Source organism: Danio rerio, chromosome 15 (assembly GCF_049306965.1).
Source record: "Danio rerio strain Tuebingen ecotype United States chromosome 15, GRCz12tu, whole genome shotgun sequence".
Lineage (NCBI taxonomy): Eukaryota > Metazoa > Chordata > Actinopteri > Cypriniformes > Danionidae > Danio > Danio rerio.
This window is the reverse complement of record NC_133190.1, coordinates 21,953,201-21,972,312: the sequence shown is the minus strand read 5'-3', so window position 1 is coordinate 21,972,312 and position 19,112 is coordinate 21,953,201. Positions and strand designations below refer to the sequence as shown.

Below are 19,112 nucleotides of genomic sequence, written 5' to 3'. Positions count from 1 at the left end.
TTTTTTTTTTTTTTATATTTCCAAAATAATGGTTTACAGAGCAAGGACATTTTCACAGTGGATCTGATTTTTTCTTTGGGAGAAAGTCTTATTTATTTAATTTTGGCTAGAATAAAAGCAGTTTTAAATTCATTTTAAGGTCAATCTGGCACGTGCACACATAAGGCTCAACCTGTGCAGTGCACAACCCCTTTTTAGTCTTGGATAGAAAGTGCCCTTCCAAAATGATCTGAAGTGCCCCAGCGTCACCACCCCCACTTATCACCAAAAACCATAACTTCATAAAAACAAAATCAGATTTAAATTCATGCGAGTATACCAAAGAGTAGCCACCTACACACCTCTAAGATGGCATGAAAGTGAATAAATTAACATCAAGTTTTTATTTTTGGGTGAACTGTCCCTTTAAGCTTCTGTTGTTGTATTATAGAATCAAATGTTATTGCTCTATTTTAATGGAGTATATGAGGTTACATAATGCTCAGTTTGATGTTTACGGAAATTTCTTCTTCTCTAATTCAACGATAATGTGAACAGAAAGCTGATTTTCTTATCTGTCACTGTGTAATATGCCATTTAACTGCCATTTGAACTGCAGTAACAGCATCACGAGTGTTTGTAAGCAGACTCTTGCCTCCCGCGTGGTAATTCTCCCTGGTCTCTGTTCCAGCGGACGGTCGGAGCCGGATCTCCATGAACCTCACACAAGAAATCCACACTCTCCTCAGCCAGAACAATCTGATTGACAGGTCTGCGGATGAACACCGGCCGCTCTGCTCACACAAAACACACACACACACACACACACTTTTATTTTCACCACTTTGTTAAAAGCAAATTAATGAGGCAGAAACTAGACTTACCAAACACTACCAGTTCGGCTGGATCGCTGTCTCTCTCGCCCACCATATTGGTGCCCACACACACATACATGCCTGCGTCACTTTTCCGGGTGTGAGAAATGATCAGCTTGCCACCACGCATCTGAAGAAGAGAAAAATCACACTTATCACTATTCAAGTTGATTTTGAATTTTCAGTATTCAGTAATATTGAATCTCTTCTTGATTTAAAAGAAATTAGATTAGGGTGCACTCAACTATTGATTTTTTACATTTATTTAACAAATATATGAGCTCACAAAACCAAACTGATTTTTCAGAAATCATACGTGTTAATTAACACCATTATAATGTTTATTTTTATTTTTTTATTACTTCTAATTTTATATTTGATTTGATTTATTCATTAATTGCCTGTATGATGATATTTATTTTAATGAAAAAAGTAAAATCTCAAAACTTTTTCAGTTAACTGGCAAAGATTGCTCATTGGCATTTTTAATGTTTTAGTTTTGCATTGAATACTGATATTCTTTTATATTTACATTTATTTATATTTTATATTTACTATACATTAAAAATATATATAGTTTCACTTTTGGTTTACATTACACCACCAGTAACCAGCAAAACATAACATTAGGGGCCCTATCATACACCCGACGCAGTAAGGCGCAAGACGTGTTTGGCAAGATTTGTTACTATTTTCAGAACAGAGCAACCCTACTATTCCTATTGTGCACCACGTTGTGGACTCATGGGTGCTCTGATCTAGAAAGGAGGTGTGTTGAGGCACATTTTTGACTGTTTTGAGGAACTGAAAGCAGGTCTTAAGTCCAGCTCACAGTGCGTTAGTTGTGCACACTAAAGGCACACACATTGCTTAATACACACAGGATGTACAGCAATACGCAGATATCTTTACAAATGAAGAAAAAAAAATTAAAAGATTAAAATTTTACAACATTTTTTACTTTCTACGTAAATGTAAAAACTACCGCCTCCATGCCTTCTTCATTTCAGTGAGCTTTTTTTTAGTTTACTCATGACAACTTGCTTTTGTATATTATTATTATTATTATGCATATTTATATTGTTTTATTAAAAATAAGCTTAGATTTGTCCACCTGTCAGGTTTTGAACAATATGAGGCATAGCATGTGTATTTGGATATAACTTGGATAACACTTCGTTATCATTGTTCATTTATTAGTTTGCTGGAAATTAAAATTGAATTTAGAAATAGTTTTGAGACCATCTTTGCGCTTAACAAGCAAAATTATTTATGTAGGCAAATGGATGTCTTTGGTGAAGTGAGGTGAGTTTCCACCATTTCCTTACTCTACGAAAGTAAAGGAGTGAAGTGGAAAATTAAAGAGAAAGTAAAAAGGCTGAATGGAGGAGGCTCGTTCTTTATCCTCGTGCTGCAGATGGGCTGTTTAACTGTTCTCTCGCTAGTGAGTCTTCTGTTTTTTCTTTTACAAAGCCAGCAATGTAAATAGCAAATGCAAAATGGCACGATGCAACCGACTTTTAAAGGGGATGGGAGATGAGACTCTAATGGTTTATTCTTAAAACACACCCATAACTCATTAAGAGAATAGGCACAACACTGTTTGATCATGCAGCACAGCGCAAAGCATATATTTCCATACTTAAAATAGCAAAAGTGGATTCGGACATGGCCTTAATGCTAAATGCTTTATACTTTGCGTGTAGATCACTCAAACAGAGCCCTATGTGTTAATTTAGTATGACTCAGTAAATATTTTATGTATTATTAGTTTTAATGACATTTTGGTTTCATTTTAAGTTTTTTTTACTTTTTTACTTTTGGTTACTTTGCTGTGTTTTTGACAATTTGAAAATATTCTTTCTTGTTTAAACAAATGTGTCTATATTGGGTTTATTCATTTTACCTCTATAAATTATTATTTGTTTCACAGAGCTTTGTTGCAGCTGAAAGGGCATCCGCTACGTAAAACATATGCTGGATAATTTGGCGCTTAATTCTGCTGTGGGGACCCCAGATTAATAAAGGCACTTATCCAAAAAGAAAATAAATAAATGAATGAATTATTGTTCGTAAATGAACAATAGAAGAAAGAAGTAGTGTATTACAAATACACTATAGACCTATTACCATGTTTGTAAACATTTAGGATGCTTACAGGGAGCGCTAACGTTTACAGCGAGGGAATGACATCCGATGCGGTACAGAGTTTGTTGTTGTCTTTGAAACTATATTAAGATATATTAATTACATAAAAGATATATTGATCACATATTATATATATTATTTAAATAATGCTTTCAGCGTGTTATAATAGCTTGTCATCCAGTGATAAGCACAGTGATTCGGCAAAATTAACATTAGAGTTAGCAGCGTTCATCTGACATCTCCATTTGCGATGGCACCCTCCCAATGAATATTGGATAAGACGAAATGACCAAGCATCCAGCCGCAAATATATATCTCATTAAAGCTCCAAGTTATTTTTCGAGAGAGAAGTTAAAGGCCTACAAGGCTTTGGATGCCAAAAATGCTGTTCTGTGTGGTCATGTGCAAGAAAAAATGTCATATGATTACCAGATTCAACACTATGTAGTGCTAAAAACCGAGATTCTGCCTAGCCAAAGACAAGGAAAGAAGACAGAACTGTACAAGGCCTGGGAAATTAATCATCAACAAGCAAAACGACTGCATGCTGACAGCGAACTACACCTGAAGAGCAGGGTATGTGAAGTTAAACATAAAGGTAAAGTTGGTTTTATATTCACACATTCGGGCTTTCTCCTTAATAATATAATCTCATTAAAGTATTACTTGCAAAATCTAAATAGCGAAATCATATTTGCAGCCAACGACTATCTAAGTACAACATTGTTCACAGTCAAATAAGCAGCGTTAATGTTGTTTTCAAGTCACACTTGCAGGTTATTTCAGACTGAATATTTAAAGTGCCATGGTAAACAATGTAGGGAGAGTGTCACAAGTTGTCACTGACTGAATGTGGGAATATAAAACTAAGTTTACCTTAATAACTTACACTTTCACGTTTCATTCTTAGCATTCAGTGTCCGCAATTTTTAATTAACCAAATTTAAGTCAAGCATTTCTAATTAGGTTGTCACTTCATTCAGCTCTCTTTTAGCCAAAGACGTCTGTGGTTGGCATTAAAGCAGTGTGGTTTATGGTAAAAGTTAAATTTTCTATTTTTGAACTTTCGAATTTGGCATCCTACCGCACAACACGACATGTTTGCTCTTGCAGACTGTCTTTTTTTGCAACCGGGGACCTGTGTGACGTAGGTTGGTAATTGGTATGTACATTATGTCTGTTTTTATTCATATATTTTATTCATTTTATTGAGTTTGTTGCTTTATTTTTAGATGTTCATGCTAATTGTAATTATTTAGCGTAGTTAAGTGTTTTTGTCATTTTTGTGTCTTTATTAACTAATAAATTTAATTTAAATGTTTTAAATAAACATATTTTTCCATTTTTTTTCCAGTTATTCGACAAGGCATATACTAAATTCCATTCCCTTTTACACTTTAAAACATTTACACCAGAATACATATAGAGCAAGGAATTTTTACAGTATTTCCAATAATATTATTTCTTCTGCAGAAAGTCTTATTTGTTGAATTTCAGCTAGAATAAAAGCAATTTTAGATTTTTTAAAAACCATTTTAAGGTCAAAATTATTAGCCCTCCTAGGCTATATATTCATCTATATATATTAGAATAATTAACCTAGTTAGGCCTTTAAATTGCAATTGTATCTTGAAAAATATCTAGTAAAATGTTATGTATTATCATCATGGCAAAGATAAAAGTTGATAGAAATTAATTATTAATTAAAACTATTATGTTTAGAAATGTGTTATAAAACTTTAAGCTGTATAGAAGTGTCTTGAAAAATATCTAGTCAAATATTATTTGGTGACATTATGGCAAAGATAAAATAAATCAGTTATTAGAAACAAGTTATTAAAACTATTATGATTAGAAATGTGTTGAAAAAATCTTCCTATACAGGGGGGCTAATAATTCAGAAGGGCTAATAATTCTAACTTCATCTGTATTTATAAACACTTACCATTGCAAATAACAAAATGCTTATTTATGGCTTTAGTTTTTAATTAACTAGAACAATCATGTAAGCGACACCCTTTCATTTTGACTGGACACTTCATCATTATAAGTCAGTGATCTCATCTTTTGGAGAGCGACTGCACTGATTTATGTCTCAGTCGATGCTGGTTTCAGAGAAGTAGCATGATGTCACAGCCTTCCCTCCTGAGCCAACATCGCACTTTCTGCTATTGACTCACAGAGATCCTGCCGTCCTTGTCACTGACACGAACATTGTTCCTCTTCCAGGAGACGGTGGGCTCAGGGTGACCCCTGGGAGGCACACAGTCCAGCACCGCGGGCTCTCCTGCTGCCACCACCACGTCATTGGGAGGCTGCCGGAAATCGTCCCGGAGAACTGTAGGAGATTGAGAAGAGTGTTAGCTGTGCGATGTATTGTTTTTCCTTCAGTTTGTTCTCATCTGCTCCCCTGTGCAGCAAGTTTATTCATGGATATTCATTGAGGAGCTTGTCGTGATCGTGAGTCAGAGATGAATGAGGCGCACTGTCCTCAAATCTCCTTCCTGCAATGCACTGTCGGCTTTTCTCAGCTTATCAATTATAAAAGTGTTTTTATGACAACACACTCGCATTTAAATACAGCTGAATAATTGACCAGCAGAAAAGAGACATGGCCTGAGTGGTCTGCTCCAAAATCAAGTGGTCCTCCCAATACTTACAAAATCACTCTTTCTTTCAGCAAGGAAGCTTTTAATTGATCAGAAGTGACAGCAAAGTCATTTCTAATTTTTTTTTTTTGAACATTCTATTCATCAGTGAGTCATTCCATTTATCAGTGAGTCAAAATACATCTCGGTTCTCATCTGCATTGCAGTTCCTCATACTGCAACCTTCCTGTCATATATTACTGTTTTTACTGTATTTAGATCAAATAAATGTAGACAAAAATATTTTAAAACATTATTAACTTTAAACTTAGGTAAGGTAGTTTATATAAGCACTAGTAACTCAGAATTGTTTCCCAGTTCTGGGTTGTGGCTGGAAGGGCTGTGTGAAACTAAGAATTGAGTCTATGGGTAGAGCATGTTGCTAAGCTAACAGCACAACAGCCTGTTGATAGTTTTCAGTCATGTGACCTGTGCGGAGACCTATTGGGCAAAAAACAAGGGCCAATAAAAATGCAGCACAATCCAGTCAAATTTTGCAAAAAACAATGCAAGTACAACCTTCTAAAGAACAAATAATTTTTCACTCTTATGAATATCTCATTTAATTAGTCATCTGAATAATTGGCCATTGTAATCAGAATCTGAAAACCTACTGTATGTCCTCAATAAATAAATTAATATTCATGAATGTTAACAAAAACATACATGATAAAAGGTAACAGATCTATTTTTAGTTGCCAGACACCCACATGAAAATTTACAAAAGCAATTTATAGTAAATACTATTGTGTTTTTTAACCATACTGACAACCACCAATAGAAATAGAGATGTAGATAAAGATCAGCTAAAATGGTAATAGAATTGTTTTTTAAGTAAGGGCGATATATGTTGCATCACCAAAAATGTGTTGTGTTGTGTTGTGTTGTGAGAAAAGTCGATTTTTTGATTGTGACAGGCTGAGTACTGAGTTATAGACTATACTGACCCTGGACCACAAAACCAGTCATAAGTGCAATTACTGGATATTGATATTGAGATACACATACATAATATGAAAAATAATAAAAAAAACAGCTTTCCATTGATGTACTTTTTGATTTATTGATGCAGAGGAAGCTTTTTTCTGCGATTGTTCCAGGACTTCTGATTCACTTGCCTATGGGGAAATGACTAAGAATAACAAATGGCAGTAAACAGTTAAACTAGCAGCATAACAAACTGATTTTACAACTAAACATCAACAAAAGAGAATGAGGTCAGAAGTATTGAGCAAAAAAGGTTTGAATGGCTGCACCAACTTATACGGGAGAGAATAAGTCAATACAATTATTTGAAAATCTGTAATATGAGGATTTCCTCTAATACTGCTTATACTCTATGTTATAAATATAGCAATCAATAACACATACAGACAAATATTACTGTGCCTGTGTGAGAAAATGGACAAGATTCTGTGTGCGAAAATGGTGTCATTGTATGAGTCTCACACTGAATACATGACTGATAGTAGGAAAGTTTGTGATTTCGAATGCAAATAGAGTAATATTGCCATAGAAATTTCTTAACACACGATATCTTAAGGCAATGCTCAACTCATGTTAGAAAGATCTTGATTATGAGTTAAAGTAGGGCTGCACAATAATTTCAGCATTTATGTCGCAATACTGTACATGCACATTTACAAGTCACATCGCAAGATATGCAATTTTGAGTCTGAATCATAGTTGACGAGTTGCTACAGATCACATGATTTGTAGAGTCACTGCTAAGTTTAATCATATTAGTTTGAAAGATTATCATTTGTATTTTGAGGCCTGTGACTGAGCATTTCAAGAGAGTTTCAAACATTTGAGCACAAAAACGATTGTTTATGAACGGCAATTTATGCAAACATTTTCCCATTTTAGACTATTTTGCTTGTTTTAAGGAAACAACTCAATAAGGAAAAAACTATATGTTTACTTGATCCCTGAATTACTAAAAACTAGCTAAGTTGTATGATGGTGCTGCATGATACTGGAAAAATCTGACTGCGATATTTCATTTTTCTGCATTACATGTTGCGATATAAATGGAAACCTAAAAATGATTAAACTACTTATTTAAAATGTGCCGATTCAACACAACTCTTGATTTAATTTTTGTTTTATGTTCAATTCACTTAATGTAACATTCAGAAGCTGACAATGGAGGTGAGGAACAAATTGCAGAAACTTTATTACACAAAGAATGGTCAGGCAGGCAAGGGTTGATTAAAGGAACAAACAGAACCAAAATGAGCAATCCAAAAGAGTAGTCAAAACCAGGCAAGAAATTGGTACAGGCGGCTAGCATCAAAAATCAACAAGCAACGCAAAGAATCATAACACAGCAAGGCAAGGAGAAATGCTTTGTGATGCTACAGGTAGAACAAGACTCAGCAATGTGTGCGTGTGCATGTGTGATGTATACAGTATATAGTTTATGTAATGAGTTAAAGAGCAGCTTTGAGCAGCTGTGCGTGTTTGCAATCAGTCGGCAAAAGGAACCAGTGTGTGTGTGGTGCATGCTAGGAGTTGTAGTTTGCGGTGGCTGGTTTGTAGTTCTTCAGCGATCGGTAGTAGCTAGATTGCTGGTGACTGTAACACTTAAATTGTTAAAAAAATAATTAAGTTAACCTAATCGATTTGTGCTTGGGACAACATAAAAAAATTTGTGTGGAACCCTGCATTTTTTACAGTGCAATTTCCCCAGATAACTTCAATAGGTCTATTTGGAATGAATAAATATTATCTAAACAAAATAATCTATTTGAAAGCAATGTATTAAATTAATTTGGATTTATATGGAGTGATCTAAAAGTGTCAATCATGCATAACATATAATAAACAAATTACAGGTTTATAAATACAATTGTTATGTGAAGGAAGCTGACAACAGAGTTGGGGGTCCAAAAGCAGGTTTATTTATTATAATAGTCAGGCAAGCAATGGTCAAAACAAAGGCAAGCAGATGCATGCAGGCAATCCAGAGTTGTGGTCAATAAACAGGCATATGGTCAGTACAGCCAGCAAACAACATAAACAATCAGAACAAAGCAAGGGTCAAACACGGCAAGGCTAAGGAAACACGCCATAATGTTAAAAAAAAAAACAATATAACAAGACTCCGCAACTGGTATTTGTGTTTGTGCTGCTTTTAAAGTAATTAATTCATAACGATCCTCCGGCTGTGTGTGTGTGCGTGTAATTAAGGTAAAACAGGAACAGGTGTAAGTGTGTGGTGCATGACAGGATTTTTAGTTCTTTTGGTAGCTCTCCAGTGATCTGTATGGACTAGATTGCTGGTGATTATGACAACAATAGAGCAAAGGTCAAGTGATACCAACTATGCTTAACGGATTTCTGGGGATTTGAACAGTATTCAAGTACACTAAAACTGAATAATGTAAGATAAAACTGCATATATATTTCAATAAAATTTGTCTTTATTAAAGTTACAAACGGTACAATATCTTGTGTCTGAATGCTTTAAACTCTTTCCTGCGATGTTTCTTTTTGCACATTGCAATATCGATGCTGAAATTATATATTGTGCAGCTATACTGAACAGTGTACAAAATCTCACAGCATTCCACAATAAAATAGAATAGGATTATACCACATAAAAAACAAAACCCACAAATTTTCTTATTCATCATTTTGTAGAAGTAGAGTTAAAAATCTGCCATAATGCACACTAAATACCTCGTCATCTTGTTCGTGCCAAAAAGATCTGAATGCAGCTGACGTCTCACTCGGTTTTGGGCAGAACATTAAAGCCTAGCAAAACAAACTCCAACAGGGAAACTAATTCTTTAACTCTGCAGACATCCAAATTCAGCGGTGGCTGCTTATGTTGACCTTACTAAGCGTCAGTGTTAACAGCATACATGGTGAACTCTGGCCCCTTCTCTTTTCAGTACCTACACCCTTCACACTGAGAGTGAGCGGCTGAATGCTGCATTCCCTGCTGCCTGGCTTGGCAGCAAAAGTTACCCATAAATCCCCAGTGGTGATTGACAGATTAAAAATGCGACCCCTGCCCCATGGCATCTGCCTCAGGGGGCCCTTTGAGATTCCTACATCAAAGGGTGAACTCCTGCGGGCTCTAGACTCTCAACAGCCTCACACACATACACACACAAGAATAAATGCCACTCATATTCTCATCTCAGACAAATATAAATGGATTTGGGGAATAAAAACCTACACCAGTGTCCACAGATTAATCAAGTCTGACAGCCGCGATATCTTCCCGTCTCATCTCTTAAACACTTTGTGAATGAATTTTTCGATTAACACCTCAATTATGAGGTGTAATCTCTGCAGTCGTGGGCTGCACACGAATGTAAAGCATGAATATGATTCCAAATAAATAAGTTCAGCCATTGATTCATAATTATGATATGACCTCTGCTGAATTACCGAGTCCTGGCTGCACCGTCCCTTGGCAGACCTTTATAAACGCAACGACTTGTGATAATTACTTATAAATATTCATCGAAATGTCATGTTATTGGTGAGATCCAGAGCTCTGAGTGCTCCATTTTCTTTTGTAAGCGCAACTCATGCTCCTCATCTCCTGCTTATGAATATTCATACCTTTCAGTCTGGGACAAATGGTGCGGGTCTGTCTATGGGCAATAAGTGAGTCACGTCAGGATCTGAAGCGGTCATCTGTCAGTCTGGGCAGCTAACTTGACCATAACTAACTTCAACACTTCACTATCCAACACAATCTGCCACATTACTGTACATTCAAGCCTTGTTCACATGTAAGATTCAGCCTGGCAAATCATTAAATGGTTGATGTTTATTTTCAGGATCCTGCAATCTAATTACATGCTAATGTTGAAATTAGCCTAGTTTCATATTATGTGTCACGACTCACAAAACTTTGATTGTTCTAAAAATGCCCATAACTTAAAAATGCCAAAATAATTATTAACCTTTCAAATACAGATTCTTCTCTCTTAGCATGTTGCTAAGCTAACAATTAGTCCGACACACAACATCACTAGGTCAGGGTTTCTGCAGGCTTCACCAAGTTAAATTTATGAATTTTAAAGACATTTTTACAACCATTGTGAATGAAATTTTAGACTTATGCAGGGCAATGCTAAGGATTTTATTTAAATGTCCCTGTTGGGAATTTTCTTTCGCTTGCCCTATTAAAAATGTATATAATTTAAAACATTTAATAATACAATAATAATAATTTTATAATAAAAAATCTAGGTCAGGTCAGTATCTTTAACAGTAAAGTTTTATTGAGATTGGCATTGTTGGTGATTGTATGTGTTAATGACCAGATTGGATAGCTCTACATGAACAAACTTAAGACCTGTAAAAAAAAGATATTTAAGACCTACAACACAATATTTCAGTAGATTTAAATGGCACCTATGCTGTTTGTAAAAAGTAAAAAATCTACTTTTCAAGCTGTTTGGACAGATCTGTGTGTTGGTATAGTGTATAGACCGTCATACTGGGATGATATGAACACACCCAGTCCTTTTTTTTCAATTTAACTACAAAAAAAAGGGTCGGCCAATTGGAGCTGTTTTCAAATCGATCGCACCATTACGTAGGTGTGTGATCCCCCCCGCCCACCGAATTGATTGACAGCTGCGCGCATTAACATGTTCCGGTAGTCGCGTGTATATGTCAACAAGACCAGACAGACATACGCAAAGCAACCGGAAATAAAAGGTCTGTTCTGTTCGCTAGGATCAGCAATCATCAATTAATTACAGCGTTTTACTTCAGCTTTACTTCATCAGCACAGCCGCGTGTCAGAACAATTATAAAAGAAGACGCTTCAATCCCGGTTTGTGGAAGTTAAATCAGATTTATTTTGTACATTAGCATAACAGATATCCACACAGTACTTGAGGTTAGCCTTGACTAAGCTAAGCACGCTCTGTCTGCCTGCCTGTGTGTGTGTGTGTGTGTCATCTGTGGTGTGTGTGTGTGTGTACGCGCGCACTTTGTAACGATATTGTGTGTGACTCATCAATGCAACTTCACAATACTGATTAGTAAAGGTTAGTTCTTACTGTAGTATCTCACAAACGCTACGTGAGACCTTCTTCCTTTAAGTCTGTCTGTTGTCTGACGCAGCTGAGGAAGGAGGCATGTAGTGGGCGAGAAAGTGGGCGGGAAAGAATCGTCTTAAAGGCGCAGTACGACAAAACCACCCCCTGCTGGAAACCAGTATTAAACAGCATCTTGTAAAAGGTATAATGAAAAATCTGATGGGTATTTTGATCTGAAACTTTATATACACATTCTAGAGACGCAAAAGACTTATATTAAATCTGAAAAAAGGGGTAACCTAGGTGCCCTTTAAGACTTTATAAGGCTTAAAACTTAGCTTTTTGAGTTTTAAGACATTTTAAGATCATACCCTGCAGGTGAGTTTCTTATCAAAAATGCATTTTAAAATGAATATTTCTCTTAACTGTACTTGACTAGCCATGAAAATTTAGACAGACTGAGGTTAGCGTGCTGCTCAGCTAATAACTCAATCCTTAGCACGTTTCTGCAATTTGCACCTTTAAGCATAAAATGTATGACCCGTACAAATTATATTAAACATTATATATTTAAAATATTTTTATGTTTTGAGATTACTGATAAATTTTAACTGAAAAATTTTTTTTTACTACAGTTGTTGGTGTAAATAATGTAAGACTAAAACAGAAAAGTAAATTAATAATAAAAAAAAAAAAGGACAACATATTTTTGTAAAAGTTTGAAGAAATGTTTTGAAAAGTTTTGAAATAGTTGTGAGTTTTATATGCTGTCATATATATATATATATATATATATATATATATATATATATATATATATATATATATATATATATATATATATATATATATATATATATATATATTGCTCTTGTCCAAGTTTAGATAAAATAGTGGCACAAAATAATATGATTATTAATAAATAATATTAATAATCAGCGTAACTCACAGCGCCCTCTGTTGATGAAAATAATCACTAAATGCCTCAACTTGTAACCAGCAGCAACTTGTTTAAGGGCTTATCACCATCTATTTTGCAGGGTGTTTTCAATGTGCTTCAACCCCAATGCTCAAGCTGAGGACAGAACACCAAAATCCAGGACTGTCCCCCTAAAAACAAGGACAACTGGTCACCCTAACATATTGCAGAAATCAAATGACTGATGAGTGGTTCTAATAATTAATGCTTTATCACTTTTAACAATGTTCCACATATATTAAACCCTATAGTAGTAGATAAAAAAAGATATAAAACATTGCTTGCTTCACACATTACCTACTTACTTACATTTCTAGTGTAAAGATGTGCTGTACCAGGTGAGCTTCTGAGCAAATTTCCTTTAATACAGGTAAGAGATAAACATGTACAGTGGTCCCTCGCCATAATGCGGTTCATCTTTCACAGTCTCGCAGGATTATATTTTAGTGCAATTTGACTTTTTTATTTTTTTATTTTTACAGCGCATTGTGTTCTACATCCTGTTTAGCGCATTTTGTTCAGCATCCTGATTGGCTGTAGACTATTGTCAATCAATCTTCTGAGTGCAGTGTCTCCTGTACAGTACAGAATGCGTTCACCTTCCCAAATTCACATAATCTTTGATCGCAAGCAGTGTAACTGAAGTGCTGTACTGTATTTTAGTTTTATCCCCAACAAACACTATAAAGTCAACGAAACATTCTGCGTCATCGAAGGAACCGAGGATAGCACCCAAAAGATGCTTACCATCGCACAAAAATTTGGACTTCTGGACTTGATAAAGGAAGGTAGAAGTTACACGAGTGTTTAAACGAGAGAAAAGTGTGAAAACATTAAGGAGAAAAGTGTACAAAGAGGGTATTGAGGAGTTTTACAGCCGTAAAACATCTATAATAATTGTACAAAACAAAGCAGACTGCTTTTTGGATTTGACCTATTGCACGCTATTTTTAGAACATAACCCCCACGATTAACGAGGGACCACTGTAATACCAAAAATTGCCAAAATACCACTACTGTAAACACACATAAAGGCAAAATATAGCATTGTTAAAAAAAACTAGACACACAAAAAAGTCTTTATTAATCAATAATTAGCCACTGAAATGATAATTTAATTTAAAGATAAACCGTTATTAGTGTTTCACCCCTTTACTGTTTATTTTAGCTAAACACAACAGTTGTTTCGTTTATTTTTTTCTTGAGTCAGAGCAAATTTATAATTGGCAAATTAAACGCAAAATACAGTCATGAAAAATAATATATTCACCCCAAAACCAAAAGCCATTTCCACAGCAGATTTGACATTTACTTGAAAAAGCTACCAACCATGCACACAAACCATTTCATTCCCCACAGCTAATGATTATTTTTTTTAAACTAACTGACAATAAAATGATTCAGTTGTCCTTTCCCCCCACACTGGCCGAAAGAGCTGTTGACTCCATCATAGTTGTCTGTCACAGTTAAATGAGCGTCCACTCACTCCCTCGGGCCACTCCGACAGTGTACAAACAAAGCACAGGCATATAAAAGCCCGCTTTATGAGAGAAAGAGCGCAGATGTTGCAAAAAAAGAGCCCATTGCATCTGTCCTACAAAACCCACCCAATGGAAACCCTCAAGCCAGTGCAGATTGACCCCAATAATGACAGCTGATGCAAGGGTGACCGGTGGCTCCCAAACAGCACATAACAACAGTAGTGTAATACACATATGTATGCATGAGCTTGCAAATTGGCAGTGTGCATACATTCTCTTTCCCCTGCAGTCCACTGTGGTGGCCCGTCACCTCCTGAACAGAATTTAACTCGCAGGAGGCATATGCACAAGCAAGGACAAGGACAGGCTGTTCCCAAACAGCCCACAGCATGTTGCATTTTTCAGGAGACGAGGCCATGTGTTATTCATGAGCACTGGTTAAGAAAAGAGAGGGTAAAATAGTGTCACCGTTTACCTAGAGCCGTCCAGCCCGCACACAAAGCTCGTAAGTGCCCTGGGCGATACCACATGCCTAGTTATGGGAAAGAATGATACGCGCTTGGCTCTGACAGGGTTCGTCCCTCTTGGCGGTGTGTTCGGGAAGACATTCTCCCCCCCTCTCATCCTGCACGATGCAGGGGAAGCAGTGTGATTTTTAATCATCTGTGGGGTGAGTGACATGAGCCGAGAGACTCATTAGCTACAGCTGAAAGCTCGGCCGGGGCACGTGACCGGCACAAAACATTATGGTCATTTTCTTAATTCTGCTTGGCTTCCTTCCACCGAGCAGACCATGCAAAGTCATCATCATCACCATCATCATTCCCTACATATGCTGCACGAGCCAATTACTTTATATCTGCTGAAATTATGTACAGAAATAAATCTGCATGAACTATCTTTAAATCAAGTGTAATGAATGCACATGCCTACTGTAGTTCATGAACTATGATCACTGCAGAAAAGTCAATTTCCTAAAATCTTTGGTCACTCTATGATCTCCCCATAAACAGTTTAGAATGATGTTGTTAACACTTAAAATAAAGGTTCTTTATTGTTGTCAAGTGGTTCCATATGGAAACATTTATGAAACAGTTTAGTTTCCAGTTTAAAGATTAATTACAAAAGGTTCTTAAAGGGGTAGCTCATCCCCCCAAAAAAGAGAAAATTTTGTTATTAATTACTTACCTGAATGTTGTTCCAAACACTTGAGACCTTCATTCATATTTAGAACATAAATTAAGATGTTTTAAATGAAACCCAAATGCTCCCTCATCCTTCATAGACACTACAGGGCTCAAAATTGCAACAGTTTTGGTCGCATATGTGCCTGAAATTTTATCTTTCATCTTTTATTTTCTTGTCGACTTAGCTGCAACCCATCTCTGGGAAACATCCACACACTCATACACTATGGACAATTTAGCCTACCCAATTTACCTGTACCGCATGTCTTTGGACTCTGGGGGAAACCGAAGCACCCGGAGGAAACCCACGCGAACGCAGGGAGAATATGCAAACTCCACACAGAAACGCCAGCTGAGTGACATTTTATCTATGCGACCTTAAAATATAAAATGTCACTTTTTACCGTGGAGGACTGACTACGCTGGCTGATTGTATCCCTGGCCATAGTATACTATTTAGTTTGTATACATCACTTTAGACAAACTATACATTTCAAGAATGAAGCACGGCTAGGCTGGAAAAAAATATTTTAATTTATTGCAAACAGTGAAGGAGCATCGCAAGTCACTTCAGGAGGGGGCATGAATTAATTTAGCTAAACTGCAACATGGTCATCTTACGGAAATATTACCAACAATCCATCAGATAATGTTTTTCCCTCTTTCTCTCTTTCTTTTTAAAATTGTTGGTAAAACGCTGTTAACAAATACTTTTCCTCCACACCCCATAAGATGGGACAGTGCATTGGACTATGGCAGTTGGATTAGTCCAAAGAGACTCAGTACCTTTTGCGGTTGGGTCTGTTTTAGTTCAGATCATGTTCTCACCACACACGAACTGATCGTTTAGGTTCACACGAGGGTTCGTTTGAAAGTGTACCTAGACCACCTCTTCAAGGATGTCTTGGTATGCTTTTGTGGTTCGCTTTTGGTGTGCACTCGAGTGCAATTGCTACATTCACACCAGCCCAAATGAACCGCACCTAAAGGGAAAACGAACTCTAGTGCAATTCACCTGAACTAAATAAGGCAGGTGTGAAAACACCCTTAGTCTACCCTTTGAGCCACCATGCAGCCCTGAAACCAAAAGCCTTGTCAAAATCATTCATGAGACTTGAGTGGTTCAACTGTAATTAGGTTTGGCCTAATGGTTAGACTTGGACCTGTGATCTAATTGCATGGTTTCTGCTACATTCATCCTTCCATGGCGGGGTGCCATGCCAAAATTGATCCTGCAACGGCTAGATTACAGCTTCTCATTCAAAACATTCAGTTGTGTTTTTTTTAATAGCAGGTGATAATAGCACCAAAACAAAGGTAAGTGAATTATAACAGCGCAAACTTTTCTGTAACCGTAGTAGTGCTGTGCGTTTAACCCTTTAAGGTTACTGCGTGATGCCAGCAAACACATCATATAGCCCTTTCACTTTACTTCAGGACGCATTAATACCACTCTGTTGGTCTATTGGAGACATTTATAAATATTCCTAGCAAATCTTATAAATGTTGGAAACATACTTGTTATATAAACGCACAAAATCACACTTCAGCAGCGTTTATTTGAGGGTGCACAAAGAGATCTGCGCTTGAGCAGCGTATATTTGAGGGGGCGAGAAAGAAGTTTTTTATGCATGAGCAGAGGAAATCGGCACCAGGCAAAAAGATTTGCATGCTCGTAGGCTATTACATAAATGCAATCTCGACTTGTAACACTGCTCTCACGACATTTGTCACTGAAATAACGCCACAGGTAGTTGGTAGATCTGTGTAAAAAAAGGCCTGCCACCACAGCTGGAAAAAATCCTAGAGGAAACATTGAATTGTCACAGTTTAGAGTCCCAGCACTGGCAGGGATTGTAGGAACTATGAGTAAATAACCAGCATCTTCCACCCTCAATACCAAGACTGAGATGATTTTCTTGAGCAAGGCACCAAAGCCCAGTGAAGCTTGGAACTTTGTATGATTACAATTGAACCACTGAAGTCCATACCTGCCAACACTCCCGGGAGTTTTCCCGGGAGTCTCCCATATTTCAAACAAGCCTAAAGGACTCAATTAGTTTGATCAGGCATGTTTAATTAAGGTTGGAGCTAAACTGTGCAGAGCTGCGGGTCTCCAGGAACTGAGTTTGATCCCTGAGACATATACAGTATAGTTGTGTTTTAAGTTTAAGTGCCCTTAAGCTGGTATAAAAATAATAAGTGTTGTGCTGTGTGTGTCATAACTAAATGACGGCATTAATAACCGGCATGGGTGACATAATCAAATTATGATGTAAAGGAATGGCTTTGTCAATCAAAATGCAGAATCTTTTTAGACAGTACCTTAAGCATTATTATAGTTTTCCCATTCACAAAATGTACCCTTAAAGGCTTGGAAGCTGTTTTTTCAGTTTAAGTTACACATGTGTGTCCTCTGAGATCAAGCCCATGATTGTTACATTAACACAATGATCAACAGTCGAGCAACACAAATCCCAGATTGTTATGTAGAGTAAATGAAGGAGCATAATGCATTATGTCTTACTCCCAGCAGGTGTGCTATTTGAGTAAATGCTCCTATGGGTCACACAGTATTTCAAGAAAGTGACAAACGACCTTTATGGTTGTATGGGTTAGGGGACAGGATGACGTGGCAGCCTAGATATACAGCATCACAAGGACATTCCTCTAGTCCCACCTTTTCGTTTCTCTTGGTCACAACCTCTCGTTAATTTTGTTCACCTGGTCCTTGTGTGCTCTCCTCCCTCACGTTCTTGCCGGTTTATCTTGAGTTGTGTTTCTGGGTCCTGTTGTTAGTGGTCAGTCCAGCCCAGTGCTTGAGATCTCATCACGCACTTCATCAATGGCCTGCTTCAAGCCTTCACCTTGCTCACAGTCATGCCCATTTCTCTGCTACTCCAGTGTGTTGTCTGTGTGATGCTGTGCTCATCTCTGCCTGACTCGCATTGTGCTCTGAGCTTGCTGAGTTTTGTGTCTTATCTGGAGCATCACAGATAAAACCCTTCACCGCTCATTCTGCTTTTGTGCCCTTGCTTAGATACCGACATTGCACAACACAAATCAATATAAACTCAATTCTAAATGTTTTACTTCAGGTTTATGCATCTTAATCCACAGCAGTGGTTATTAACTAAAATACTACAAGAAAATAATTGTTATTCATTTAAATAAAGCTAAAATAAAAGCAAATACCACATGTAGAACATAAACTAATCATTGCACTTTAGTTGATTGCTAAAGCAACATTTCAATATCATTTAAAGGGGCAGTTCAGCCAAAACTTATCCTTTACTGGTGTCAAACCTATAACATTTTCTTTCTTCTGTTGAACACAACTGAATACATTTTGAAAAATGTTGGAAAACAGTAACCATTGGTTTCCGTAGTATTTGTTTTTCCTAGTATGGAAGTTAGTGGTTACAGCTTTTCAGCATTCTTCAAAATATCTTCTCTTGTGTTAAACAGAAGAAAGAAACTTAGAAATTTAAGATCTCAAAACTCAGGGCTTCTAGTAGAACCCAGAACAGCAAAGTCTACAAAAGCGAAAAAGGCAGTATTTCACTGTAACCCCTGGCCTTCTTGACATCAGCGGAGACTGACAGACGCAGGATTTTATTTTTTATCTTGGTCCACTTTTGCAACATTTTTATACATTTTTGTGAATTTGATGGCTACATCTTCAGCTAATAGTTTGTCGGCATGACACAGTCCAACATTACTCGCATTACTGAGCAAACCGGGAGCACTTCTTATCTACTTTAGCTCTCTTTGCCACTGGTCCTTTACCATTGT

At 36.7% G+C, this 19,112-nt stretch overlaps 1 protein-coding gene across 3 annotated transcripts in view; it reads right to left on the bottom strand.

Annotated features, from left to right (window-relative positions):
- zgc:77784 overlaps positions 1–19,112 on the bottom strand; it is a 156,429-nt gene that overhangs the window by 83,766 nt on the left and 53,551 nt on the right. For all 3 annotated transcript variants that reach the window (XM_073922898.1, XM_073922897.1, NM_001431128.1), the window contains 3 exon segments: positions 5,183–5,340; positions 864–984; positions 635–773 (listed from right to left, as the gene is read on the bottom strand). In XM_073922898.1, the coding sequence (XP_073778999.1) occupies positions 635–773; positions 864–984; positions 5,183–5,340 (418 nt within the window).